Source organism: Schistocerca serialis, chromosome 6 (genome assembly GCF_023864345.2).
Source record: "Schistocerca serialis cubense isolate TAMUIC-IGC-003099 chromosome 6, iqSchSeri2.2, whole genome shotgun sequence".
In the NCBI taxonomy this organism is placed as follows: domain Eukaryota; kingdom Metazoa; phylum Arthropoda; class Insecta; order Orthoptera; family Acrididae; genus Schistocerca; species Schistocerca serialis.
Genome location: NC_064643.1, coordinates 286,388,700 through 286,415,698, shown reverse-complemented (window position 1 = coordinate 286,415,698; position 26,999 = coordinate 286,388,700). Strand labels below are relative to the sequence as shown.

At 44.1% G+C, this 26,999-nt stretch overlaps 1 protein-coding gene across 2 annotated transcripts in view; it reads left to right on the top strand.

The window, feature by feature from the left end:
• The window catches only part of LOC126483770 (rootletin-like), a 250,250-nt gene that overhangs the window by 205,662 nt on the left and 17,589 nt on the right, over positions 1-26,999 (top strand). For both annotated transcript variants that reach the window (XM_050106920.1, XM_050106919.1), the window contains one exon: positions 26,904-26,963. In XM_050106920.1, the coding sequence (XP_049962877.1) occupies positions 26,904-26,963 (60 nt within the window). The remainder of the gene's footprint in view (positions 1-26,903; positions 26,964-26,999) is intronic.

The following is a 26,999-nucleotide window of genomic DNA, read 5'->3' as shown; positions in this document are numbered from 1 at the left end:
TGGGAACTACAAACCAACATAAACTGACCAGCACACAGCACAAAAAGCCATTAAAAAAACTGGAGCATTGGAAATGACTTATTAGTAATCGGCGATTCTGTTCTAAAAGCCATTCATTTCAAACTGTTTGTTTACTTCAGAGTTACAGTGAAGAGGGTGAGCTGGTCAGCAATACACAGATGTGATTCAGTCAGAGAAAACTATCCACACTCAGGAATTAAAATAAGCAGCACATCACAGAAGATCGATGAGTGAAAACTACAAAGACAAAACAAACAACAGCATCCATGATCAGTGTAATGGATTAGGAGCAATATTTGTACAAACAACATAACTTGTGGATGCTCGTGTATACTGGTTAACAACTCAATAGAATCCAAAGTAGGTGATGATTTTAATTTGCTAAATGAGGAACTCATATTTCATTTTCTGTGTAGATTTAGAATGATTTAGTATTGTCATCTCAATAGATGAATTCGTGACTCCTACATAATCTCACAAAATAAGAGGAAACAATGTAATTGCTGCTGATTTGAACATGGACTAAATTTATTGATTTAATTCAAGAACTTGGCTTTAGACTAAGTTTCACTGATTCCACCATAGTAAATGAGTGTACAGGCACATGTGTAAGACAGTAGTTAGTAAATTATATATTTAATAACACAGGAAAATTCTCTTTTAAGCAGGAAATCTCAGAGCCCTCTGCTTTGATTATCAAATCACTAAAAATAAATGAAGAAAATTGAAGGAGATCTTTCATGGAAAGGCATAAGTAAAGGAAAAGTACACTCGTTCTGTTGTACAGGGTGACCTGATAAAACATCCCACATTTGAAAGGCATATGAAACAAATATTACTGCAACAATATTATGAAAAGAAAAGTTGCTACTAAACATATAGCACAGATGCTGAGTCGCAGATAGGCACAACAAAAAATTCCCATAATTAAAGCTTTCGGCCATTAAGGCCTTCGTCAACAATAGACGACACACACACACACACACACACACACACACACACACACACACACACACACACACACACCCACACTCAAGCAAACACAACTCACATACACGACTGCAGTCTCAGGCTGTGTGTGTGTGTGTGTGTGTGTGTGTGTGTGTGTATTTTTGATGAAGGGCTTAATGGCCAAAAGCTTTAGTTGTGGGAGTCTCTTTGTTGTGCCTATCTGTGACTCAGAATCTCTGCTATACAGTGAGTAGCAGCTTTACTTTCCATAAAATAGTGCTGCGGATAGAAACTTTGTTATTGAAAATATAAAATGGTGTTGAAAACAGTAGGTGAACTAAGTATCACGTTATGGGTTTAATTACTCTGTACTAATGTGTGACAATGAGAAAATTTGTTGTACAGTTGTCATTAGAAACCAATAATACCTTCCAGTTTCTGATCAGCTGTAGTAGTCGCTCTTAATATATGAAGCACGAAAAGCGGTGGGGTGAAGGAAGTGGTCTTTGGCACGTTCACTCGCAATTCTCCTACCTTGATCATGGTTTGATCAGGAGCTTATTGTGTGACTGCAGTTGAAATGTTTTTCAAAAGCAACACTTCTGTGATTAGTGCAAAGAGTTTTTACATAAGGTTTTTTATTCTACTTAATCTGAAGACTGTTTTGCAGTGGGCTGTGTTTTGCAGTATCCCACCCTTATAGTGGCAGGCTTGAGAACAAATAAGATATGGTAAATTACGGTTCACTTCTTCTGGTGTTTTCTAAAATATATTGAAATGGTTGTTGGGATTCAAAATTGTCAAAAATTTAGTGTAGTCTCAGAAAATCAATTTGGATTGCAAAAAAGCAAAAGTGCTATTATGCCATCAGTGAATTCATGTACATAGTTAATTGCACTTCAGATAGCTCACAAATGGCGCGGGGATGTCCAGTGATGTATTCAGAGCATTTTACTATGTGAACAACTACTTACTGTTACATAAAATAACAAAAATATGAAATTATGGTTTTCTTGGTCCTGAAGCGCTTGGATCTCGTTTTTGTTTTAGACACTTATTTTCTTATCTTCCATCCTTCTATACCTTTTCATTATTAATTATATGGTCCCCTTGTTGGGTTTGATGTGATTCTTCTTTTCTAAATTTTTCAGAAGTGTGGGTCGTGCAGGAAAGATCATCCAGTGCAGCATATACTCCACCTTTGTGCCTTTCTCTTTTTGTATCCTGCTTTCTTGCAACAGTAGTATATCCAAAACCCAGCATGGTGGCTACTCCATTGTTTGAGAGGATGTGGGTCATCAAGTACCTGCATGGCGGTAGCCCCCTAACTGCGCAGGGATCACACAGTTAGTACCTTAGCTACAAACTCCCCACACAAGCTAAGAAATATGTGCTTTTCATGGCTGGGTCAGGGGACTCTGGGCAGTGGTTAACCGGACAGGTAACCACTTGTGTGGCGGGGTGGGACCTGTGGGGAGAGCCTCCATTCTGAGTGGATGGTACCAAGGTGGAAGATTTGCACATGAAGTGAATTAAATTATAATCCTCTGGTGGCCGCACAGCCCCCGCATTCTCTTCTGAAGCAGAGACATATTACAATACAGAGAAGTATCACCCCAAAATATTTTTTTCATTGGATATCTGAACATGGTACAGGATCTTGTTTCTCACCAAGAGACTGATGATGAATTGTGTGCTAATTTGGAGTGACTAGGTGTGCATTTTGTCCATCATGTCCACCGGGGCCCAAAAAACAACAGAGTGGGTACTGGATCCTTCATCTTGGCCTTTGAAGGTGACTCATTGCCTGAGAAAGTCAAGGTGGTGGTTTATTGCTGTGATGTCAAATTGTGTATTTCTCCTCCCATTCAGTACTACAAATGCATGCACTCTGTATATGCCATCACATTACAGTGCCAGCTTAATCTGTAGTGGATGTGGCAGTCATTTGCACATGAACACTCCTTGTGCTCCTCCCCCCATTTGTGTCAGTTGTGGGGAGCACCATCCTCTTGTTCACCAGACCACACCGTTTTGGAACTCAAAAAGAAAATACAGGAATTCAAAACCCTTAACTGCATTACACATCAAGAGGCAAAGGAGAAATAAGATTGTCTACAGCCTACATGTGTAACAATGATGAATGCTACCGCTATGACAATGACATCCTCTTTAGTGACTGTGTTATTGCCCTCTGTGTCTTCTACATCTGGTCCTTTGTGGTGCCGAATTTCACATGCTCCTCTGGTGGTTGGAGGTTCTCCTAATACTGCTTCCCCCACACCCCTTTGGGAGCATTGACTCCATAGCCACTGGGGATGTCAGTCACCAACACCCAGCTGTAGAAGCAGTGCCCTGCTATGGCACCCTACCAAGAAGGGGTCCCTTGAGACACTCCCTTCTCAGAACTCTGCTGATCTACAATTGGATGCTGGCCAGTTGCTGAAGAAGCCACATGTTGCAGGTCATAGGATTTGCATTCCTCCTGTGTCCCAGAATCTGGGACTGACAAGCCCTTGAAGTCTAAATTATCGAAGGACAAGTAGTAGTCCTCAAAAAAGATGGAGATTCTGATGGCCCCTGCACCCCCAGATTCATGTGCTCCGCCTCTGTATCAGAGGCAGTGTTCCTGGTGGCCCCTATGGCCCCAGATGCATGCATCCCCCCACACTCCTTGATTCGGTGGAAATGTAGCAGTTTTTTTCCCTCAAGTAACTGAGGTACGTTATCTTTTGTCCATTTCTCATTTTTTGCTTAGCCCTCCATGAAACATATTTCCCAACAGTGTGGGTCTAGGGCGTATACGGCCCAGGACACTACATCTACATCTACATCTACATTGATACTCCGCAAGCCACCCAACGGTGTGTGGCGGAGGGCACTTTACGTGCCACTGTCATTACCTCCCTTTCCTGTTCCAGTCGCGTATGGTTCGCGGGAAGAACGACTGTCTGAAAGCCTCCGTGCGCGCTCTAATCTCTCTAATTTTACATTCGTGATCTCCTCGGGAAGTATAAGTAGGGGGAAGCAATATATTCGATACCTCATCCAGAAACGCACCCTCTCGAAACCTGGCGAGCAAGCTACACCGCGATGCAGAGCGCCTCTCTTGGGAAAAACCCCGAAATTTTTTCATCCAGGAGAAAGCACGGTAATTTTTTAGAATTCCAGGAATTTTTGAGTGTTTTAGTTTTCAGTTAAATTTTTGGAATTTTGACTGCTGAGAACTGGTAGTCTAACAAAGAGTATTGCTGTATTCCGCTACTGCAGAATTACACTGCAGCACTAAATTAAACGAGAGAAAAAAATAAAGTAACCTTAAGTTGCAAAGGAAATGCATCATTTACAACCAAAGACACTGCACATGCGAGCGCCTGCCAACAGCAAAATCTGTTAAAGCCTGAGGATGAAAGACTATGCAATACTTCAAAACAAACTGCTTGTGATGAGCTGGATGTCACAACTGTTTACATTAGCTTCATTAGAGCAGTTGCCAGCTGGTTCGTGTGTCTGCACAGTTGAGTCGCCTGTGGAGGTCAGTACATTCTCCTGCTTCTGGCTACTTGAAACGTGGCTAGTGGCTGTAACTAGCAGCCAGATGCTACCCGAAAAAAATTTAAAACTTAACAAACACTATGTGGACCAGCCACTTAGAAGAATTTCGAGCCCAGAAGACCAGACATTTATGTCATTTGAAATCTTACTGGCACATTTGTGTGATGTATCTTGAAGTGTAACACACGTAAAAAAAAAAAGACCAATTTATACGTGAATGTTCAGCTTTCCTGGTGGCTTATTGATCTTAGAGACTAGCAGTATACGTGAAAGCATAGCTTTTCTTGTAAACACACTTGTATATTAATTTAAACCATTAACTTTTCCTCCTTGTGTGTTTGCACTACTGAGCAGTGATATTGCTACTGACTGACTACATCACATGCTCTATGTCGTGGCCCACAAGAAAGACAGGCCGCAGTGCGTATGTCACGAAGGTAGGCCTGAACTGTTCGCTTGCTCAGGTCAGCAGGCAAAATGCATTTCTAAACCTGTTACCTGTTTATGTACTAATGAGAATTGCATCTTCTAGTGGAATCTGCTATTATGAAGTCTTACTGACTAACAGTAGTACATCAAAATTTAATTTAAGATCAATATTCGATATAAATGGTATAACAGCTTTGTTTATAGCATTTGGTCTCTTCTGCTAAACAGTCCTCATTTCATACAGGAAGTGGTGCCTTATGCAACTGATAATAATTTTGGTGCGATTTTAATTTTCTTGTGCCCCAGTACAGCAGTAACAAATTATAAATAGCCCTATGGACTTAGGATCATTGTAGGACTAATAACAGTAAGACTCCGAAAATACACAGTGTACTTGTTGCTGCAGATAAAAAATTTTTTTTATGCCAATGGATAAAACCTTAACACTTCAAAGGATTGATAAGTTTCACAATTCCGAGGGAAAGTATACTGTCACATAACACTGAGAAAGTGTGTTTTCATCTGGGAGAAAGTGTATTTTTAACTGGGAAAAATCCAGGAATTTATTTTCCTTGTCGGCATATACGCCCAGTGGGTCCACTACCTTCCATGGCTGTCAGGGCTACTTTAAGAACCGAACTTACTGTGAAAGAGCACCAGGTGGGGTTTGTATGTACATACTGAACTCTGTTTACAGCAGATGTGAGCCACTCAACAAGACTTTGGAGGCTGTGGCTGCTTGTGGGAAGACACCTCTAGAATTTACCATTTGTAACATGTACCTCCTGACAACAAAGTGTCCCAGAACGCCTTGCCTGCACTGTTTTCTCAGCGCCCCCCACCCTTCCTAGTGTTGGATGACTTCAAAGCCTGCAACTCTTTCTAGGGTGGAACGAAGACCACTGGTTGCAGTAAAGCTGTTGAAAACTTTCTCGGCAGCACTTGATCTTTGCGTCCTGAATATTGGTGTTCCCACACACTTCAGTGTGGCATGTGCATCTTATTCGGCCATTGACCTTTCCATTTGCAGCCAGGGTTTGTCTCTTATCCAAACATTGGAGAGTTGACAATGACTTGTGCAACATTGATCATTTTCCAATCATTTTGACCTTCCCTCCGTGTCACTCTCCTGTGTGTCCACCCTGATGGGCTCTCTCCAAAGCCAATTGGTATTCTTTCACTACTGCCATCATTCTGCTACACGGAGGTATCAATACAGTTGTCCAGAACACAACTGCAGCCATTCTTTTCAGCAATTGACTCGGCAGTCTCATCTTCCTTGGGTGCCCCTGCCAGAAGACAGTATATTGGTGGACTCCTGAAGTTGCTGTGGCCTTTAGATATCACAGGGAGGTTATCCAGCATCATAAATGACATCTGTTGAAGGAGCACCCCATTGCCTTTAAACGGCTTTGTGCCCAGGTCTTCCACCTCATCAAATGTCAGAATTTGAGAATACTGGGAGTGGTACCCTGCTACCATTGTACCGTGTACCCCTCTTTCACAGATTTGGGCATAGATTTGACACCTCTATGGGTGCTAGCACTTTGCAGGTGTATCTGGTATCTCTGTGAATAGCACTATCTTCGATTTTGGTGTAGATTTGACACCTCTATGGATGCTAGTACCTCGCAGGTGTGTACTATCTATATTGATCCAGATGCTGTTGCCGAACATAGTGTTTCTTATTATGCTGGGGCCTCTGTGTGAGGGTTATCAGCCTCTATTTCATTTTCCCAAACAGCAGTTAAAGAGACATCCTTCACCACTTACTACAAGTCACCTGGAACCTTATAATGTTGCATTCAGGAGTGGGAGTTCCTCAATGCTATAGCCCCTTGCTCTGACTGCTCCTGGACCTTGAAGTGTGATTATCCCAGTACATGAAAATTGGTAAACATGTCCAAGAGATGGACAGCAGTCTCCCATTTAGCCTCACTAAGGTTCTGTGCAAGTTGTGTGAACATATGGTGAGCCGACAGCTGTGCTAGTACCTTCAGTCTCAAGGTCTTTTGGCTCTGTCCCAGGGTAGTTTTTGCCAAGGCCATTATACTGTTGACAATCTGATCTGCTGGACACTGCTATTTTGTCAGCTTTTTCCTGGCATCTTAACACAGTCTTTTTGACTTTCATCGGGCTTATGATTGTACTTTCTGGGTCCAGGTTGGTGCTTCCAACGGTACTCCCCGGATACAAGAGAATGGGGTCCCACAGGGCACTGTATTGAGCAGTCTGTTTTTTTATTTTTTGTAGTGGCTATCAATGGTCCAGCTGCAGCTGTGGAATCTACGTTGTAACCTTCCCTGTATGCTGATGACTTGTGCATTTACCACCTCAACTGTGAGTGTTGCTGAATGACGACTGGTGAGTGGCACACAAAAGGCACATTCTGGAGCCTCGGCCACGGCTTCCAGTTTTCCGCCACCAAGACATGTACTTGTTACTGTCAAACTGTGCGTCCAAAATCAGAATTGTACCTTGAGGACCAAGTGGTCAGTGTGGTGGAATTTTATCATTTTTTGGGATTGGTCTTCGATGCCTAGTTGACACAGCTAGCCCGTATTCACCAACTTAATCAAACGTTGTAGTCACACCTTAATAGTCGTTGCTGTCTTAGTAACACCAGCTGGGGTGCGGATCATTCTACATTTTTGCACCCGTACAAAGCTCTGATGCTATAACATCTTGATTATGGGAGCTTGGTGTATGGCTCTGCCTCGCCTTCAGCATTGCAGATGCTGGGCCTGATACAACATTGTGCAACAGGTGCCTTTCAGACCAGCCCTGTGAACAGGCTCCTCGTGGTGGCTGTGGTCCTCCATATCAGGCGCCAACAACTGCTGCTCGACTATGCAATACATATACACTGCTACCCCAAACATCCAAACTACTCAGTTAGCATACAGTGTATCTGCTCTGGGCTCATTTTCCCCACTGTCATGTCGTGTCAGGGAGCTATAACGTACTCCCCCATGGTGCATACACAATCCTGGGATATGTCTTGGCCTATCCTTTGGTTTCTTGCTACCCGTTGCTGTCCATCATTGTTGCATTTTTGGTTTACAAGTGTTATGCGCTGATGGCTCTATTATCAACGAAAGAACCAGCATTTGCCTACACAAATGCAAGGTGCAGTGAACTATGCTCCCTGCTGAACAGATGCAGTATATTTACTGCTGGATTGGTGCAAATGTTGGAGCCCTCAGTCACATTTGTTCTTACACTGGTGAGATGTTCTTAATCAGCAGTGTTCAAGCTGTTGACCGGTGCTACTCTCGACTCGCATTGGTTGTGGCTATCCATGATCTCCTGAATGACCTCCATCATGCTGGATGGTCGGTCATCTTTGTATGGCCCCTGCTCATGTTGGAATACCAGTGTTGCATTATACAGCCTTCTAATTCATCAATGCAGCAAAAGTCTTTTTACTTATCTCCTTTTCACCCCCCCCCCCCTCCATCCCTGTAACCTCCTGACTGCACCACAGTTTCCACCTCATCCCCGTATGCCCCCACAAGCAGCAGTTTACTGTTCCCCACCCATACCCTCCTATGCCTCCTCCTTACCCCCACCAGCCAGATTGCTGTGTGTGTGTGTGTGTGTGTGTGTGTGTGTGTGTGTGTGTGTGTGTGTGTGTGTGTGTGCGCGTGCGCGCGCGCCCTTTTCATTATATTGCCATTATGCCATCCTGGATTTTCCCTTGTTTAGTTCTTGAATCCATTTCCATGTGGGTCTTTCCTGGCAGCCAACAGGTAGCATACAAAAACTTGTAACTGGTGTCTACAAGAGCAAGCAGCACAATGCCAAACAACCCTTTGTAATTGTAAAATTCACTCCCATTAAAAATAGCCCAATCCCCAGCCAGAGAAGTGACACCCTCCTTTGAGTGTCTCACCAGTGAGAGGACCTTTGGGCGATCCCCTCCCAGGAGTCTGTTGATATGCAACTGGCTACCAGGCAGTGGCTTGAAGGAGCCACAGGTTGCTGGTCATAGGGCTTTGTGTTCTCCTGAAACTTGACAGCAAGCCCTCGTGGACATCATCTCATCCGAGGAGGAGGAGGACCTCAAAGACGGCGGTGGTTCCAGTGGTCCCCGTGCTGCTGGACCCTACATGTTCAGACACCATACTCAAAGCAGAGTTCCTAGCGGCCCCTGCATCATCAGATGTCCCTACACAACGTGCTTCACAGCGAGTATGTATTGATACCCTGTCCTCGCAGTCGGTGGCAGCAGGCTACTCTAGGGCATGATCTGCCTGCTTGACCCCATCACGCCGCACAGGAGAATGACAGCATTATCCCCCATTGGACCTGTAGGGGCTTTTTCCTCCAACTGGCCGAACTATGGCTTTTATATCACCCCTGCTTCCTGCATTTCCCTACGGGAAACTTGGCCCTCAGCATTCCAAACTCCTACCCTCCAAGTGTATAAGAGCTGTTATGAGAATCAAGCTGACAATGACAGTGTTAGGTGGAAACTGCTCATGTGTTTTCATTTTGTCTACAGTGATCACATGCCATCTGACAAGACTTTGGAGCCTATGGCTGTTGGAGTGATGTCATCTCTGGATTTTACTGTCTGTGATGTGCATCACTCTCCCAGTGGTGAAGAGTCTTAGACCATGTTGTCTGCACTGATTTCTAACATCCTCCCCCCGCACCTCATTTTAATGCCCACAACCCTGTGTGGTGTGGAACAACAACCACCAGCCGCAATAAAGCTATCGAAACATCGCTTGCGTAGCTTGAGCTTTGTCTCTTGAATACCAGTGCTCCCACACACTTCAGAGTGCCATATGGACCTTATTTGGCCATTGATCTATCCATCTGCAGCCCTGGCCTTCTCCTCTCCATTCATTGGAAAGTACATTATTACATGTGACAGTGAGCGTTTCCCAATCATCCTATCCCTCCTCCAGTGTCACTCACCTAGGCATCCATCCAGATGGGCTCTGAGCAAGGCTGACTCGAATGCCTTTGCCTTTCCCACCACCCTTAGCATCCTGCCACATAGACCTATCGTTGAGGCTGTCCAGAACGCAACCACAGCCATTCGGTTGGTAGTGGACCTAGCGTTCCCTTATTCCTTGTGATCCCCCCATAGGAAAACAATACCATGGTGGACTTCAGACATCGCTGTGGCCATTACAAATTATCTGTCCAGTGCCATAAGTGAAATCCATTGATGGACCATCACATTGTGTGTAAACTACTCCATGTCCGTGTCTGCTACCTAATAAAACAATGGAAACAAGAATGATGGGAACGGTATGTTACTACCATTGAATCACATATCCATCCTCGAAATATGGGTGAAGATGTACCTGGTTTGTCCCTTAATTGTGTAATCCAGATGCTGTTGCTAAACATTTGCATTATGCTTGAGCCTGACTGTCTGAGAATGATCAGCCTGAACTTCATGTCCTCAAACAGCAGGTGGAATGAATTAAGTTCCACTATACTTCGGGACCTCACAAAGAAAGTATAATTCTTTCCAGAATCTTACTCGTAGTGCGAAACACACATTAAGCGAAACAATTTATCCCATATAAATTAATGCAAAATACAATAATGCATTCCATCCGGGAAAAGTACTAAAAGTTTTATATTATTCATGCCATTTATTCAAAGAAAATTATAAATACAGTGCTATATACTTTATTATTCACAATACATAACAATTCTTTTTTACTAGGAATCTATCTATAGTCATTTGTTTCTGATGACACTTGAACACTTGGCAAAAATGTGACACAGCATTATTGTCAAACAAATTTGTAGCGCACGTAACCACTGCTTTACTGGGGTGATGATTTTCAATGTGTGATGCATCTGATTCCCATGCTTTCAGCATTTCTGTTATTGTGCCAGAAGATTGCTGCTTTACCATTACCCCCTGCTCCTCCCACCCCCCACCCCTCCTCCTCCTCCTCTGAACTACTACTGCTCCACAACTTACTGCTGTGAAACACACTGCAACTCCATAAGCTCTTCAGTTGTCATTTTTTGGCTGTGGTCTTTGACAGGCTCATCAATATCATTGTTATCCATTTGTAGTCGCATGCTCATGGCCACACACACAATCTCGTTGATTACAGGCTCCACAGGTACTGACTCAAATGCTTCAGAGTCACATTCAACAATGTAGTCCAGCCAAAGCTCCTTCCAAGCAGAAGTGAGACTACTCTTCGTAACCCCTTCCCAGTCCGTTTTGATCATCTTGACGCAGGCAATGATGTTGAAGTGTTATTTCAAAAACTTTCTGAGAGTGAGGTTTGTAGCTGCAGTCTAAGAGTGCTTTAGTGTAAAGATCAAAGTTAAAAATAATCTGCTGGTCCATTGGCTGGAGTAATGGAGTGGTGTCGGAAGGCAGAAATTGTATCTTGATGAGTTGAAATTCTTCAAGGAGGTGGTCTTGTAGGCCTGGGGAATGGGCAGGAGCGTTGTCCACAACAAGCAAGACATGGAGTGGCAGATTCATCTCAAGCAACTATTTTGTCACTGAAGCTTCACTGTGCCAAGCACAAAAAAAATCACATTTCACGCAAGCCTTATTGTTGGACCTCCACATCACATTTAATCTACTCTTCCAGGCTATACACTTCTTGAAGGTTCATGGAGTTTCTGAATGGTAAACAAGTAATGGTTTTAATTTTCAAATCTCCGCTTGCATTGGCACAGACTAGCAGTGTGAGATGGTCTTTCATTGGCAAAGCATTCTCCTCAGCTGTTATAAAGATGTGCCTTGGCATTTTTTCCCAGAATAGACCCCATCTCTTCACAATTAAAAACCCGCTGCGGCAGATAAACCTTGGAATATACAAGCATCTTGAAGTTGTTGATGAAGTTCTCTGCTGCCTTTGTGTCGGAGCTGGCTGCTTCGCTGTGCCTCACAACGCTGTGGATACCGGTTTTCTCTTAAACTTCTTGAACCACCCACGGTTTTCCTTAAACATTTCTTTGGCCACTGATGAACCTGGTGTCTTCTTAATGAGGTCGGCGAAAATCATTCTCGCCGATGTTCTTATTAATAGTGTCGCTTTGCAATTCCTTTTCACTTATCCATATAAGGAGCAACCTTTCGACATTGTCCAGAATAGGACATCATTGCAGTGGTTTTAATTCTATTGTCATTCCCATTGAAGCATCTATCTCCTTAATCTTGTCCTCATTCTTCAGAGTAATGCAAATAGTTCATGTAGACTGATTGTATGTGCATACTAAATCAGTAGCGCTCTCACCATTTTCCCATTTTCCAGTGATTTTTTGTTTCATTTCTAAAGTAATTTTCTTTCTTTTATGGTTGTCTTCTTGCAGCTATCTTTGGGGACATATCTAGGAAGGCTATTAAAATTTGCCCACAATAAAAACACTGTATGAACACAAGTTTAGAAAAATTTGTGATCACAAGCTGCACTAAGTGATAGCAGAAAGAACATTAAACCCAGACTGCAGTACGTACTAAAGACATTGTTCATGCGCCTCTACGAAGAATGAAAGGTGCTCATATTGTTGAACATTTCCCCTGCCGCAGCAGAGTGAGGTGGTGCTGTGGTTAGCTCACTGGATTCGAATTCAAAAGAATGACGGTTCAAACTCACGTCTATCCATCTTGATTTAGGTTTTCTGTGATTTCTCTAAATTGCTTCAGGCAAATGCTGGGATGGTTCCTTTGAAAGGACACGGCCTATTTCCTAACCCACCTTCCCTAATCCAATGGGACTAATGACCTCGCTGTTTGCTCTCCTCCCCCAGATCAACCAACCAACCCCTGCCGCGCACAAACGGCCGGTGATGTCACACTAAGTTGTCATCATCCATTATGTGTAATATCACTCATTAAGCAAGTCATTTTTTAAAATTTGTTTTGCTCTTTACGCGAATTGCACGATATGGGAGATGCTCATTAAGCGAGGATCCTCTGTGCATCACCAAAAGCCACTTCTTGTGTGGGAATTCTTGAAGGCCAAGCACTTTGCCTTGACACAGTTCCAAGGCCAGACCGCACACACAGTCAAATGCTCAGACACCTATCATTGGACTGACAACATCATGCCCTCCCTATTTTCAACTGTATCTGGAGCATAGTGTGAGTTCACATTTCAGTGGCGAGAAAGTGTGATCGTCCCAGTAGTGAAAACAGGTAAACATAATCTTGAGGTGGACAGCTATTGCACAGTTACTCCTACTAATGTACTCTGCAAGTTGCTCAAAACATATGGTGAGCCTGCAAAGTTCTTGGTACCTTAAGTCTCAAGGTATTTTGGTTCTGTCCCAGGTCAGTTTTTGCCAAGAACATTCTACTGCTAAGAAGTTCATCTACTTGGACTGTGCTGTCTGGTCAGCTTTTGCCCAGCATCAAAACCTTATCGCTGTCTTTTTAGGGGTACAGCATCACATGGCATCAGCACATTGCCGCTACCCTCCATGTATGGTGTGTCTGGGGCCAGCATCCAATTTTTATTTGGAACTTCTTGTCACATCATACTTTCTGGGTTCAAGTTGACACTTTCCATGCTACCTTTCCACATACAAGAGAATGGGGTATTACACATCTCTGGTTTTTAGTGTACCCCTTTGTCTAGTAGCTATCAATGGTCTAGCTGCAGCTGTGGGATCTACAGTGTGGCTCTCTGTGTATACTGACAATTTTTTATTTACTAGGACAGCTGTTCCTCCACTGTGGGGTGTTGTTGAACACAAACTGCAGGGTTCCATACAGAAGGTGCATCCTGAGCTCTGACCCATGGCTTCCTAATTTCAGCCACCTAGACAGGGATGATGCAGTTCCATCTCCATCTACGTACATACTCCGCAAACGACTGTATGGTGGATAGTAGAGGGTACCTTGTACCACTACTAGTCATTCCTCTCCTAGAGAGAGAGAGGGAGAAATGACTGTATGAAAGCTTTTAATGAGCCCAAATTTCTTGCATCTTATCTTCATTGGCCTTATGCAGAATGTACATTAGAGCTAGTAGAATTGTTCTGCAGTCATCCTGAAATTGTGGTTCTCCAAATTTGCACAGTAGTGCCTTAAGGAAAGAGCATTGTCTTCCCTCCAGGGATTCCCATTTGTGTTTACAAAGCATCTCCATAATATGTGCATGATGAAGCACACTGGTAACAAATCTGGCAGACCGTCTCTGCATTGCTGAGATGACTTCCTTTAATGTGACCTGGTAGGGTTCTGAACACTCAAACAGTACTCAAGAATGAGCCTCACAGGTGTTCTTTACACTGTCTTCTTTATGAATGAGCTGCACTTTCCCAAAATTCTCACAGTAAAACGAGATCAAGCATTCATCTTCCCTACTACCAAGCTGACCTACTCATTCTGGGTTATATCACTTTGCAGTGTTATGACTGTGTCAGGCTGCTTCCTGCTAATGCTGTATTCGAATGTTACAGGACTGTTTTTCCTACTCATCCGCATTAACTTACATTTCTGCTCATTTAGGGCTAGCTGCCATTCATCAAATCAACTAGAAATTTTCTCTAAGTCTTTTTGTGTATTCCTACAGACATTCAGTGACACCACCTTCCCATATACCGCTGCATCATCAGAAAACAGACATAAATTGCTGCTCATGCAGTCCATAAAGTCATTTTGTATGTAGAGAATATGAGCCATTCTGTCACACTTTGCTGGGGCACTCCTGTCACCATCATACTATCATCCACAACCATAACTCTACCACAGTGACAAACTGCTCATGTGATAGCATCTTGTTGCTTTATGGGACTGGTCTATGATTCCTCATTGACCTGGCTTCCCATCCTAGCCAACTGAAGCGAATGTGCTGATCACATCTTAATGCCCTTGCTTGGCTCAGTAACACCAGCTGGAGTGCAGATCGCTTTATACTTTTGTGACTTTACAAAACTCTGATTATGAGAGTCTGGCTTATGGCTTGACTTCGCCTGCAGCATTTTACATGCTAGACCCGATGCACCATGTGGGGTCCAACTTGCAATAGGTACCTTTCAGACCAGACCTGTGAACAGCCTACTCTTCTTGGTGGTTGGGATCCCTCCGGATAAGGCACCAACAGCTGCTGCTCAACTGTGCTATACACATACGCTGCTCCTCTGAGCATCCAAACTATAATGTTCTCCTTCCTATTAGGTATCAGTCTCCCACAATAGGAGCACAGGACTGGAGTCATGATTCCAGTTTACACACCGTGTCTCTGCTCTCGCCTCACTTTCCTCACTCTCATCCCTTGTCATGGAGTAATCATATACACTCCCACGGTGTATACTCCATCCTCAGATTGGTCTTGACCTATCCCTTGGACCGAAAGGCTATTGATCCCACAGGTTTTTGCTACCTGTTCCTGCCCATCTTTGTTGCGTTCTTGGGTTTACAAGTGGTATGCACTGATGACTCGATGAGCAATGAACAAACCAGCTTTGCCTACACACATGCAAGGTGCAGTGTATTTACTGCAAGATTGGTAACAAATGCTGGTATTTGGCCAAGTTGGCTTCCAAGATGGCAACTTTGAAGATGTAGGTACCTGAAACAGACCTCTGGTCAGCTCTACATAATCAGTTGTTAGAGGCCTCAGTCACGGGTTGGTGAGCTCGGGTTTCTGCAAACAAACTGCAAGCAATGAAGGGGACCACAAGCATGTGGTAGTTCTTCCCTACATGGTTTGTGCAAGGAATCCACCTTTCTATCAGCTCTACATTGGCCACACATGGCCATATCATATGACGTGAGGATCTACCCCGCTGTCGGTGTGGTGACTGTCTGACATTGGCCCACCTCCTGGAATGCCCCAAATTGGCCACCTTATGGCAAAAGCTTCAACGTCAGACATGCTGCCTCTGGTGCCAGCAGCAAACAATGCCAGAATGGCTGATATAGTTTTACCTTTTACTCCTGAAGGTGTTTTTTACCCTCTGTGAGGCATCACTGGCCACATGCCGTATTGGAGGGGTGCTCCATCACCTGTTCTGACACATGTATGTGTACGTGATAACTACGCAATTTGCAATTAAGTGCCTTACAGAGGGTTCATTGAACCATATTTAAGCTCTTTCTCTACCATTCCATGCCTGAACAGCACACTGGAAAGGCGAACGCCTAAATCTTTCTGTGGGAGCTCTTATTTCACTTATTTTATGATGGTTGACTGAAAAGTAATGCCTCCACTTTTGTAACTCTTCAACAGTTGGCAGCATTGGTAGCCTCTTCTCTACAGCTCCAGTTGGTGGGAAGGCTTAGCATGGAACAGTTATGATGTTACAGTGGAAAGTATGGAGCCCTGAGCAGACGGTCGGTCAATATGATTTAAACAACGTGCAGCCACTGAATTCTTGACAGCAGAAGGTGTCACCCCAAACAAGATTCATCAGAGAATGAAAGCAGTTTACGGTGATTGTGTTGATGTGAGTACTGTGTGTCCTCATTGTCGTGACGTGAGAGGAGTTCCTGGCAAATTTAAAGTCTGTGTGCTTTCATTTCAGGAGTCAGCATCCAGGGTACCCATAGTGCACAGATCTTCCGATAGCCAAGCAAAGCAGTAATGTGACCCACACATTCTTGTGAAATGCCGATTGTGCTTGCCATTTCACTCTGAGTGATAAGACGTTTGTCCTGAATCAATCTGTCAACATTTTGCTTGTGAAACTCTGTGGTTGCTGTTACAGGATGTTCAACTCTTTGTTTGTCACAGGTCAGGTGTTCCCACCTCAACATCTTTAAACTTGCCCACTCAATGATGCACAATACTCACATCAACGCAATCACCATGAACTGCTTTCATTTTCTGATGAATCTCCTTTGGGGCCACACCTTCTGCTGTCAAGAATTCAATGGCTGTACATTGCTTAAATCACATTGAACGACTGTGTGTGCAGGGTTCCACACTTTCCACAGTAACACCACAACCGTTCAATGCTAAGGCTTCCTGTCAACTGGAGCTATAGAGAGAGGCTACGGAACAAGACACTATCTGCCGCATACCAATGCTGCCGTCTGTTGAAGGAAGGTGGAGGCATTACTTTTCAGTCAGCCCTTGTATTATGATGAACTCCTTGTGTAGGTGGGCACCAACAAAGTATTTTCACACTCTGAGGAGAAAATTGGTGATTCAAATTTCATGAGAAGGTACAGCGGCAGCAAAAACCACCTTAGTTTTAATGACTGCCGCCCCAGTTCATGTATTATATCCATGGCACTATCTCCTTTGTTTTGTGGTAATACAAAACGAGCTGCCATTCTTTTAACTTTTATGATTTCCTCTGCCAACCCTATCTGATGATGCTGATACCATGCTGCCCAGCAGTACTCTAGAAGAGGGCAGAGACGTGTTAATTTTCTAAATATTCTGCCAACAAATTAGAGTCTTTGTTTGCTTTCCTCACAACATTATCTATGTAATCATTCCAATTTGAAATCACATTTTGGTAATCTAAGACCCCCCCCCCCCTGCGGGTCTGGGAGTAAGAATAGGCCCGAGGTATTCCTGCCTGTCATAAGAGGCGACTAAAAGGAGTCTCACACATTTCGACCTTTATGTGAAGTTCTCTTGTAGGAAGAGTGAGCCAATTGGGGAAGGGCATCAGGTCCATTTTACATAGAGATCTTTGCCCACTTTGTCGTCATCGCATTGCAGTCCCGCCCATTCTCCATCTCTCGGATGAGGACACCTTCCTGGGTGCGTTTTCCACCATGCACTATGCAGTGTCACTTTCTGTGCTGACAGTGACCATGGATTTCTTTGCACCACATATCCAGCACGGTAGCCAGTCTGTTGTGGCGGGGCCGCCATGTACCCTGTTGATTGTAGTCCACTGACAACACAGGGATCGCTCTGCTGATGCCTGCACCGTTAACTCCCCACGCATGCCAAGGAGTAGATGCCCGTCACCCTGGAACATTGGGACTCCCAGCAGTGGCCTTTGCTGCGGCTGGGTGGAGCCCATGGGGAGGGCCCCTGGTCGGAGTGGGTGGCATCTGGGCAGATGACATGCCACGAAGCGTATTACATCATCTCTTGCTGGTGGTCTGCCGCCAGCAGTCTTTAAGCAGGCGAAGTCTAACTTTAATGCTAAGAAATATGACCCCAAGTCGTTCCCCTCCCTGGCCACACCATGGGAGGAAAGCCAGGCTAAGGATGGCAGTGAAGCTTATTCGCCCGGTACATCGTACGTACGACAGTTCAAGGGGAATCTTTCATTTCCACGAAGCCTCAGTTTTTTGTGGAGCATTTGGAAGAAAAGTTTGGGGAGGTGGAGGGCTTGTCCAAAATGCGCTCTGGGTCAGTTTTGATAAAACAGCATCCTCTGTCGAATCATGGGCATTACTTGTTTGTGGCAAGTTGGGGTATGTTTCTGTTGCTATCAGGCCTCATAAGAGCTTAAACATGGTCCAGTGTATTATATTCCACAGGGATCTTCTTTTGCAGTCTATCGACGAGCTGTGTGCAAATTTAGAGTGGCGAGGTGTTCATTTCATCCAGCGCGTCCATTGGGGTTTGAGGGTTAACCAGGTTGCCACTGGTGCTTTCAGCTTGGTCTTCAAGGGTGACACTTTGCCCAAGAAGATCAAGGTGATGGTCTACTGCTGTGACGTCAAACCATATATCCCTTCCCCGATGCAGTGCTTCAAGTGCTGGAATTTTGGCCATATGTCTTCCCTCTGTACTTCCAGCCCCAGCTGTCGATATTGTGGACGTCCATCACATCCCAATACTCCATGCGGCCCGCCTCCCATCTATGTCAACTGTGGAGAGCATCATTCACCTTGCTCACCAGACTGCAGGATTTTACAGAAAGAGAGGAAAAAAATGGAATATAAGACCCTGGACCGACTGAGGCTAAGAGGAGATTTGGGCGCCTACAACCTGTGGCTATGACCACCTCATACGCCGCTGCTACAAGAACAGTTCTCGCCCCATCAGTTCCTCAAATTCCTGTTGCCCAATCCCCCAAACTATCGGGGATTTCAGTCCCCACTTCTGAGCCAGAGAAGCATAAGGTTTCTTCGTCTCCTCTTGCTAGGAAGGGGTCCCTTGGGCCACTCCCTTCCCAGGTTTCTGCTAGTGGGAAGTATGACACCCGCCAGCGGCTGAAGAAGCCCAAAAGCATCTGGTCGTAGGGCTTCACACTCATCCTCAGTCCCAGAGACTAATTCAGCGAAGTCCTCCCAGCCAGGGAAACCCAAGGAACAGCGCGAGAAATCGAAAAAGAAGACCCCTAAGAACAAGGAACTTGTGGTGGCATCCACACCACCACTACCTAAAAGTTCTGGGTATGAGGATGGGGTGGAGATTCTGGTGACTGCTGAGCACCTAGATCTTGCCGGACCCTCAGACACAACAGATATAGACTGCTCAGGCAAAAAGTCGGTGGCAGCAGGTGACCCTGTGGCGCAAAATGCCTCATTGAATGTTCCATGCCTTCCCAGTCTCACGATGATGTCATCCTCCAGTGGAATTGCTGTTTGTCCACTGCCTGGCTGAGCTATGGCAACTGTTAAGCTTTGTCCCTGCTTTCTGCATTGCCCTTCAGGAAACCTGGTTCGCCCGGCAATGCGAACCCCTGCCCTCTGCGGCTGTAAGGGATATTGCAGGAACCGTAGCGACTATAATCAAGTGTCAGATGGAGTTTGTGTTTATGTCCTAAACTCAGTCTGTAGTGAAACTGTGCCCCTTCAAACCCCTCTTGAAGCTGCAGCTGTCAGAGTATGGATGACACAGGAAATAACTATCTGCAATGTATAGCTTCCTCCAGATGGTGCAGTACCCGTGAATGTATTAGCTTCACTGATTGATCAACTCCCTACACCTTTCCTACTTTTGGGTTGTATAACACCCATAACCCCTTGTAGGGTGAAATCATGCTTACTGGCCGAGGCAGAGATGTCGAAACTTTACTGTCTTAGTTCGAACTCTGCCGCTTTAATGGGACCGCCACACATTTCCTGTCACTGCCCCAGCATCGGGCCCATGGACGCCTGCCCAGATGGGCTTTAAACAAGGCAGACTGGGAAACTTTCACATCTGATGCCACCGCTGACTCTGCTCCACATTGTAACATTGATGTGATGGTTGAGCAGGCGACTACCACAATCGCTTCTGCGGCAGAAAATGCGATCCCTCGCTCGTTAGGGTGCCCCAAGCCTGCCTTGACTACGAGAGTTTGATTTATGATTTGGTGGTGCCCTCAGCGTTGCATGTACTCGACCCAGTGCACCACTGTGGCGTTTGCCTAGCGACAGGAGCTTTTAGGACGAGTCTGGTGGCCAGTGTCCTTGTGGAGGCCAGAGTCTCTCCACTGAAGATCTGACGTGCACAGCTGCTCGCCAGTTACATTGCACACATTTGTTATTCTCCTGAGCATCTGAATTATCATCTCCTTTTTTCCACCTGTGGCAGTTCATCACCCGCTTCGGTGGCCCAGGTCAGGGCTAACGATTGCGGTTCGCTTGCGATCCATTCTGTCTGAACTGGAGTCCTTCCCTTTACCACCACCCATCCAGGTCCGTCTGCATACACTTCCGTGGTGTACACCTAGGCTGCAGATTCGTCTGGACCTTTCGCATGACCCTAAGGACTCAGTTACTCACATCACTTCCTGTCTATTCTTGACATGTTCCAGGGCTCTGAAATGATTTACACTGACGGCTCGATGGCTGATGGTATTGTTGGCTTCGCCTACGTCCACAGAAGCCATTTTGAACAGCATTCCTTGCCCAAAGGCTACAGTGTATTCACTTCACAGCTGGTGGCCATCTCTCGTGCACTTCAGTATATCCGTTCATTACCTGGGGAATTGTTTCTTCTGTGTACTGACTCCTTGAGCAGTCTACAAGCTGTCGACCAGTGCTACCCTCGCCATCCTTCGGTAGCGTCCATCCAGGAGTCCATCTATGCCCTGGACCAGTCAAGTCGTTCAATGGTGTTTGTGTGGCCCCAAGACATGTCTGTCGGCGTGTCTCAGGCAACGAACTTGCCAACAGGCTGGCCAAACAGGCTACACGGAAACCGTTTCTGGAGATTGGCTTCTCTGAACCTGACCTGCGTTCTGACTTGCGCCGTAGGGTTATTCGGCTTTGGGAGACGGAATGGTATAACAGTACACACGACAAACTGTGTGTCATTAAGGAGACTACAAATGTGTGGATGTCTTCCTTGCGGGTCTCTCGCAGGGTATCAGTTGTCCTCTGCCAGTTCCTCACTGGCGACGCCCAGTTACCTCCTGCACCGTGAAGATCTGCCCGAGTTGGTGTGGTGCCCAATTGATAGTGGCCCATATTCTGGTGCACTGTCCCGCTTTGACTGCCCAGCAACAAAATCGTGGGTTACCGGACTCATTGCCACTAATTTTATCTGACAACACTTCATCAGCTGATTTAGTTTTATGTTTTATTCGTGAGGGTGGATTTTATCATTTGATCTTAAGTTTCAGCACATGTCCTTTGTCCCTCTGTGTCCTCCACCCTAGTGCTTCTAGGGTGGAGGTTTTAATGTGTTGCAGAGTGGCTGGCTTCTCTTTTTTTATTCTCATCGTTAGCCAGCCATGGTAATCTGCCTTGTTGTTTTTAATCTCTTCATCCTGTTTCTTGCGTTTCTGTGGTTTTCTTGTCTCCTTTTGTCGATTTATATGTTTGTTGCAATTCATCGTGCTTGTGATTTTTCCTTTCATTCCGTTTTGAGTCATCAGTCTTGTTTGTTTTATTCTCACACTTGTGGCATTGTTTTATTCGGAACAAGGGACTGATGACCTCGTAGTTTGGTCCCTTGCCCCCTCTTTTAATCCAACCAACCAATCTAAGAGGACTGCTCAGATTGTCTCATAAATTGGTTATGTATTTTAGGAACAACAAAGGGCCTATAACACTTCCTTGGGCAGTGCCAGAGATTACTTCTGTTTTACTAAAGGACTTTCAGTTATTACAAACTGCAATCTTTCTGACAGAAAATCACAAATCCAGTCACACAACTGTGATGACACTCTATAGGCACACAATTTAATGAGAAGTAGCTTGTGAGAAACAGTACCAAAAGCATTATGTAAATATAAAAATATGGAATCAAGTTGATGACACCTGTTGGTGGCACTCGTTACTTTGTGAGAATAAAGAGGTAGTTGTGTTTCACAAGAACAGTATTTTCTGGATCAGAACTATCTGCCAATAAATAGTTTTCTTGAAGGTGATTCATAATGTTAGAGCACAGTATATGTTCCAAAATCGTACTGCAAATTGACGTTAGTGATCTGGCCTGTAATTCAACAGATCAACTTCGATTTCCCTTCTTGGGTATTGGTGTGACTTTTGCAGCGTTCCAGTCTTTGGGTACAGATCTTTCTATGAGTGGGTGAATGGATGTCTATGATTGCTAAGTATGCAGCTATTGTATCAGCATACTCTGAAAGGAACCTGGCTGGTATACAATCTGGACTGGAAGACTTTCCTTTCTTAGGAGTCTTAAGCTGCTTTGCTACACTGTGGATATCTGCTTCTAAGTTATTAATGTTGGCAATTGTTCTTGATTCTAATTCTGAAGTATTTACTTCATTGTCTTTTGTGAAGGTATTTCAGAACACTGTATTTAGTAACTTTACTTTAGTGGTGCTGTCATCAATAACATCACCTATGTTATCATGCAGTGAAGTATTGTTTGCATCTTACCATGGGTGTACTTTACATGCGACCAGAATCTCCTTGGGTTTTCTACCAGATTTCAAGACAGAGTTTCACTGTGGAAACCATTTAAAGCGTCTCATACTGAAGTTTGTGCTAAATGTAGAGCTTCTGTAAAACTTTGACAATTTTGGGGATTTTGTGTTCTTTTAAATTTGGCTATACTTTTTTGTTGCTTCTGCAATAGTGTTCTGATCTGTTTTGTGTACCACATGGGATCAGTACCATCTCTTATTAATTTATTTGGTATATATCTTTCAAGTGCTGTTGATACTATTTCTTTCCTCTGCGGTGTCAAAGGCTAGAACAGACGTCCGCCCTTCCTTGCCTGTTGTAAGAGGAGTCTCTCAGGGATTGGTTCTGAGCATAACACTGTTTGCTTACCATAAATGCAGTGTGCCCCACAGTCTCTGTTATTGTACATGGATGACTTTTATATGTGCTATTCCTCTGCATTACAGCACACCACTGAGTGCCAGCTTCAGGGGACTGGCTGGAGAGTCCACGACTGGTCTCTGAACCATGGGTATAATTTTCCCCTGCAAAATCATAAGTGAGACATATTTATCAACTCGGGACTGTGCACCCACACCCATAAATTTATCTCAGTGACCAGTTACTTAAAGCTGTTCACACTTTCCAATTCTTAGGTATTTTATTTGACAGCAAGCTAATTTGGCTGCCACTTGTCTGCCAGCTCAAGGCAACTCGGTGAAGAAGCTGAATGCTCTTCGTTTCCTTAGTCACTCCTCGTGGGGTGCAGACCACACTGTTCTGTGATTTTATAAAGTGGTAATTTTATCCTGCTTGAATTACCGATGTGTTGCCTATGGGTTCGCAGCACCGTTCCTACTTAGCCTGTTGGACCCTGTTCACCACACTGTTGTGCGGTTGACTATGGGGGCCCTCCGTACGAGCTCTGTTGATGGCCTCCCAGAAGCTGGTGTCACACTGCTGCATGTTGGACGACAGCAGGTTCTGGCAAGTTACACAGTCACAGTCTGTCAGGTGCCTACCCACGCTTGTCACTCAACTCTGTTCCACAACCAGCAGTTCAGGCTGTTCGCTCATCTCCCAAAACTGAGAAGACCAGCTGGGATGCAACTTGATATTCTACTGACGGACCTCCAATAGGCTCCATAAGTGTGTGTTCCTAGAGCTCCCTCCCAACATCCCCCGTGGGCTGTGCCATATCCTGTGATAAGAATGGACCTCTTTTGTGGCCCCAAGAAGGATGACGATCCTACCCTTCTCCAACACTTTTTTCTTTCAATCTTCCAAGATTATTCTAATTCAGTATGCATCTACAAAGATAGATCAAAAGTCAGCAACAATGTTGGCTTTTACACTTCTAAGGGAACATGAGAAGCACTCTGTGTCAAGTGCCTGCAGTTTATACATGCAGAATTGTTGCCATCTCTCAGGCTTTGAGGTACGCCAAATACCAGGCAGTGACGAACTTTCTGATCTGTTGTGAGTCCATGAGTTGCTTAAAAGGTATAGCCCTGTGCTATTCCAAAAATCCTTTGGTCACAAACATCCAGGACCTTCTTGCTGACCACTACAGCCCAGGAAAAGATGGTGACCATTATCTGGACACCAACCCATGTAGTCACTCCAGGAAATGAACTTGCCGACCGTCTAGCTAAAGATGCAAGTACAGGAGATCTACTTGACATCGGTATACTGGACCCAGAATTAAGATTACAACTTCGGCACAATATTCTAAAGCTCTGGGAATTGGAATGACTGGCTTTACAACCCAAAACAAGTTGACAGCAATTAAGGGTCCACTAAGGTGTAGCATACATCTTTCCAGGCCTCTCGGAATGATGCCACTGTGTTGCGCCAACTGTGCACTGGCCACTGCGCCAACTGTGCACTGGCCACACAGGACTCACCCATGACTTTCTTCTGTGTCGGGAGAATCTCCCTCACTGCAACTGCAGTAGTCTACTGATGATACCGCATGTTCTTGTTGAGCGTGCCCTGATGGCCGATCTGCGGCACGCTCTCGGGTTTCTACCTTAGGTGCTTGTGGATGACATGACAGCCATTACCAAAGTGTTGCATTCCCTGAGGGAGAGCTGATTTTACTCTAACCTATAATACTCTTCCACTTCCAGTGTTAAGGGTGGTTGTGGGGGTGAGAGGCCTCCCCCTGTGGTGGGTAACCACCGAGCCATCCCCTCTCACTTTATTGTGCTTTTAACACCCATTGTGCAAGGTGCTGCATGGTTTATCTCTTTTCTTTTACCTATTGTCGTGCTCTTTTAAACGCTTTGATTTGCTCATATAGTTTGAGCAGCCTAGTCTCCATTGTTCTCACCTTTTTAGCTTTTGACATGTCTCTCATGATAAGGAGTGACAGATTGACCCTGTTGTTTATTCCCTTAAACACATAATCATCAACAACACTATTTCTTTGAATTTAAACCACATGTAGTGTATGCTTACATAATCAAATTGGAAGGAGTAGAGACTGTCTCTTAAGAAGGTGCATGAGCAAATTTTTATCTGCCTTTTTTAAATGAATGTATTTTGCATTCGTTTTTGGTCGTTTTCTATATTGCAGTATTCAGTCTAGTTACAACCACATTGTGGTCACTAATTCCTGTATCTGTCAAGATGCTCCTTGTTTGGTCAGGATTATTTGTTGCTAAGAGGTCAGGTATGTTTTCGCAACCATTTTCACTTAAAGAGTGGGGTCCTGAACTAGTTGTTCAGAATAATTTTTTGAGAAGGCATTCAGTACAATTGCAGACAACATTTTGTGCCTACCACAGACTTAAAAACACACATTTTGCCAAAATATCGAGGGTTGATTGAAATGACATTAAAGTTTTCTTTGGATTGTTCAGCAAGTGAAACAGGGAGTCCATGGCTGCACTTTCCAGCATTTTTATTCTTGTTCTTTTACATCTGTTGTTGGTTTACTGACTTGTTGTTTTTGTTGTTGTTCTCTTTCCTGAGATTTTATTAACTTGTCTGCATTTCTAGTTTTCTTGTAATAATGCAGGAAACACTGTTCAGATGCAGAGGATGTGTCTCCCATTGCATAACATGTTCTGGTGGCCTGCAGCTGCTTTCTTAATCTTCTTACTCCTCTCTCACTTCTACTTTTGCATCTACCTCATAGTTTTATTGTTTCTCCTAGTGCAAGACCTTGTCCACACACACACACACACACACACACACACACACACACACACACCTTTTTTAAAAACTAGACAGCAACACAGAAAATCATGGAGTGTCGTGTTATCCTTGCTGTGAATAAGATAATTTGTTTATAGATCACTTTAAAAAATTATTTGGTGTCTTTAGGCAGTAAGGGAATGCCTTTGCCAATTAACTTGTTTTGTGTTTTTTTTATATATGTTAATAGATGACCCTCAGATTTATTAAATAAAATATGGAGGTACTCAAAGTTGAATAGTTTTCTACAGTCTTGTACACAAGAATCTTTTTTATCTGGACTGTGTCAGACCATATATAATATGGATTTCTAAGAATCTAGATACTGCAGAAATAAATACTGTGGCCTCTCTTTGAAGGTTTTTTTTTTTTTTTTTTTTTTTGCCACTGTACCCTGTGAAAACCTTTCACCTGTCACTGAAAGCTGATCTGTGTCATGACTGTGAAGATGAGATCGCCATCAGGTAGCTTGCTATTTATTTAAGTTCAGTGTGTTTTCCTGCAGGAATGGACCAGATATTGGAACACCATGCTCTTTTCTCACTGAACCAAAATGATAGTGCTTCATCCATTGTATCATTTCTTGCTTTCATCATTGTTTCACAGTTCTGCAAACTATCTTAGGTCATCATTGTGAAGCAGAAGTCTGACAGTTTGTTTGTACACCATATTCTGCAGCTGTGTGTTTCAGCAAATCCTCCGTCTGTTCTGTTCGGTGTTGCCAACTTTTTGTCCATCTAAACAACCACTTTCCTTCACTTTGAAGCCATTTCACTTGGGCACACTCAAATATGGGTACAAAAGAAGAATACTAGTATAGCTTCTTAAATCTGTAAGGAACAAATCCAACAGGTCATATTAACGGTAATTGGAAGCATGTGAGCAGTGATCTTCATGCAGTTCCGATATCTAACAACTGTGCATATATACCATACAATAGCCGATGTACACCACACAGTATCATGTTTTTAAAACAAATCCAGATAAAATGGAAGTTTGAAATAGTGAGGGTTGGGTAAATGATGTTCTTGTGTATCTTTCAATTTTCTGTGCAATATTGTTTTAATGTGTGTTGACTGTGTTTCAGATTACATACAATAAACCTGGCCCTCCTACGCCTGGGAAGAAAGGGAGACTTTCTCTACAGGTGAGCTAGCATTCTTATTTGGATTGCATATAGATA